Source organism: Geospiza fortis, unplaced genomic scaffold (assembly GCF_000277835.1).
Source record: "Geospiza fortis unplaced genomic scaffold, GeoFor_1.0 scaffold432, whole genome shotgun sequence".
In the NCBI taxonomy this organism is placed as follows: Eukaryota; Metazoa; Chordata; class Aves; order Passeriformes; family Thraupidae; genus Geospiza; species Geospiza fortis.
The window spans coordinates 402,591-405,552 of NW_005054436.1; the positions used below are offsets into that span (position 1 = coordinate 402,591).

General features: G+C 52.2%; 1 protein-coding gene across 1 annotated transcript in view; it reads left to right on the forward strand.

Moving 5' to 3' along the window:
* Positions 1–244: 244 nt before the first annotated feature.
* KDF1 (keratinocyte differentiation factor 1) overlaps positions 245–2,962 on the forward strand; it is a 6,983-nt gene continuing 4,265 nt past the window's right edge. The window contains 3 exon segments of the mRNA XM_005427082.2: positions 245–407; positions 2,372–2,958; positions 2,960–2,962. The exon segment at positions 2,960–2,962 is cut by the window's right edge and continues 524 nt beyond it. Coding sequence (XP_005427139.1) covers positions 2,390–2,958; positions 2,960–2,962 — 572 coding nt within the window. The 5' untranslated portion in view covers positions 245–407; positions 2,372–2,389.

The window sequence follows — 2,962 nt, forward strand, 5'->3', positions numbered from 1 at the left end:
GGAGCAGGAGCTTAGCAGGGGACCTCCAGCTCCTGGCAAGGCTCCTTAGGACACTTCCCAGCTGTGGATGCTTCCACAGAGTTCAGAGAAGCTGCATCAGTGTGTAAATCCCGTCTCCTGAATTTAGGAGACATTCCCTGGCTGCCAGCAGCACCATCAGCGTGGTAATTGTCAGATGGATGTGACATTGTTCAGGAGATTCACAACTTAACTGAGCTTTTTTAAAACTTTCCAGGGAAATCCCTCCCTCTGAACAATGAAGATCTTAGACCCTGGCTAACTCTGAGTGCTGCAAACCCCCTGTGGATCCTTCCTGGCTCCTCTGGAGCAGATGCTGAGGCTCTCTAGAGGGACCTGCAGTCACTCCCAGTGCCTGTGTGAGAGCAGAGGAAGCTCCCAGCCATCGTGTGAGTAACACTTGGATGTGGATTGTGGTCTGAGCATTTATTTATGGCTGGGGGTTTTGGTCCAGCCTGTTCCTGTGCTGGGGGAGCTGCTGGATCGAGGAGCTGTGTCCTGTCTGTGCCCCTGAGGAACTTTTCCATGTGGTTCAGAGGTCCCAGAGGTGTGAGCTGTGATGGGAATGGGCCAGCCCAGAGGTGTCTCTGACCCCTGTGCCTGCAGGTCTCCTCCTCAGAGCTGAGATAGTGCTCCTCTCTCTGTCCCAGATGCTCTGAAGTCTCAGAATATTGTCTGTTGTTACATAAAGGGGTGTTGCTGTGCAATGCAGATGTTGGGTCTCTCAGTGGGGCCTTGGAATGAAAAGAAACATCCCAGTAAGCAGTTCCCAGTTCAGCTCAAATGTTTTCATTTCACTTCATGGTTTTTTTCAGTCTGTTTTTAAATTCTGAACTGCATTACAAAAATGAGGAGGTTGAGGGGAATAACCCCTGACTTGTTCTGAAGTGAAAGCAATCAAAACTCTGCAGTGATGCTGAAGTGAGGGAGCTCTGCCTGCTCTGCACTGAAATTGGAGCATCTGGCGCTTTTTATTTTGCATATTGCCCAGGAATGTGCAAAGGGAGCTCCTGGGATGAGTTTTCATAAGGTAACACAGCCAAAATATTCCTGGAAAGCAGTGGTGTGCTGTAACTGCCTGGCTTTCCGTCTGGGCCTGTTTCTTTGTGAGGAAAATGTGACTCTGGGTTTAAAAACCAGGGAGAAAGAGGCAGGGCTCTAACAAGGTCTGACAGATTTATTTATTCATGCTTGAGGTGCCCTATAGAAAGTCCACAGTAAAACAACAAGGACAGCCCTACAACACTTACACTATGGCTGGGCTCTCACTGCTTATTAATTACCCTAATTAGTATTTGAAAGGATCTCTTGGAGGTGCAAGCAGCGTTAGCCAAGAAGCCTGGAAACCATGGAGAATTCCAGGACCCACCACAGCCTGGGATAAAGGCTCAGCAGAAGTGGAGAATGACAGCCCTGACCCGACTTTCCTCACGTCACGCCGTGCTGAGCTTTAATAATAAAAAGATTAAAACCAGGGAGAATGAACGTGCCAGAGTGTGAAGGCTGGCTCTGTGCAGAGGGAATGTGACAGGGATCTCTGTAAAAACAGTTCCCTGCTGCCTGCAGACCTGGAGGAGCTGTGCTGGCACAGCTGAGCACAGTCTGCTCTGGGGTTTCTGTTTCTGTAGGGTTTGTAAAGGTTTTGTTCCCATGAGGGGTGATTTGAGACCGACTTGTTGACAAGTTCTTTTCTTTAATCCAGATGAAGACGTTGGGTTTTCACAGGGAAGTCTTTGACATCGCTCGACCTTAGCATGACTGGCAAAAATCATTAGTGTTGGTAATGCTGTCATTGCTAAATCCTCTAAATTGAAATAGCAGCAAATAACGTGGAGTTGGAATTGGCAGCTTGCATAATGATGGATTGCCTGTCATCTCCTCCTGGGCACGATGTGTTTTGAAATGGATAAGTGCTGTCAGGGCCCAGCCTAATCCTGAGGAATGCAAGACAAAGGGAAGTTGTTTAAAAAAAGATACTTTCCCTTTGGAGCCTGTCAGTGGCTCCACCTCCAGCTGTGCTGCTCCTTCATTGCTCTGGAGCTGACTCCTCTTCCAGCTGCGTGGAGGAAGCTCTTCTGAAGGTTACGGGGATTTTGATGTCTGAAAATAGCCCTTTTAAAGCATCTCTCTTCTGGTGAGAGCATCTACCCAAAGCAAGCAGCAAGGCTTGGGTGGTGGGAGAACCCTGGAGCGCGGGCCCTGAGTGAGAGCAGCGTGAGTCCTGACACAAAATATTCCCGTAAATCGTTGGCTTTGGGAACCTCTGGCTGTCAGATCCCTCTGTGCTGACGGACAGCTGGCTGAGGTGGGGCTGGTGGTGCTGGGTTGCTCTGATTTCCCCCGTGTCCTGCAGGTGCCCCAGTGCCGAGCCATGCTGGGCCGGAGGAGCCGCCTGCCCCCCGAGCTGAGCAGCGCCCGGCAGAGGGAGCAGCCCTGCCCGGAGGCCGTGCCCCTGCGGGCCCGGGCAGCCAGGGACTCCAGGGACAGCAGGGACACCGATGTCAGCCTGGAGGTGCTCAGTGGCTCCGAGATCAAAGCGAGCCGCGGCCGAGCGCAGCAGATGCGGGACAGGAAAGGGCGCAAGGCCGAGCTCAAAGACCCCAACGGCCGGGAGGCAGAGACCATCACCTTCATCTCTGGGACAGCAGAGGCTCCCCCAAACCAGAGCTTCTGCTGCTCCTCCCTGTCTCAGGCCTGGAACACGTACAAGGCTGTTTTCTGTTGCATAGTGACGTGTGGGGGCTGCTTCCAGGACTGCAGTGTCTGCATTCCCTACCCAGGGCCCGCTGAGACCTCCACAGATGATGGGAAGAACGGAGACTACAATGGGCGGCTGCCAAACAGCCCCACCAACACCTCTCCTGCTGAGAAGAACGGGAACCAGATCAAAAAGTCCAGCATGGGCAGCAGTTTCAGTTACCCAGACGTGAAGCTGAAGGGCAGC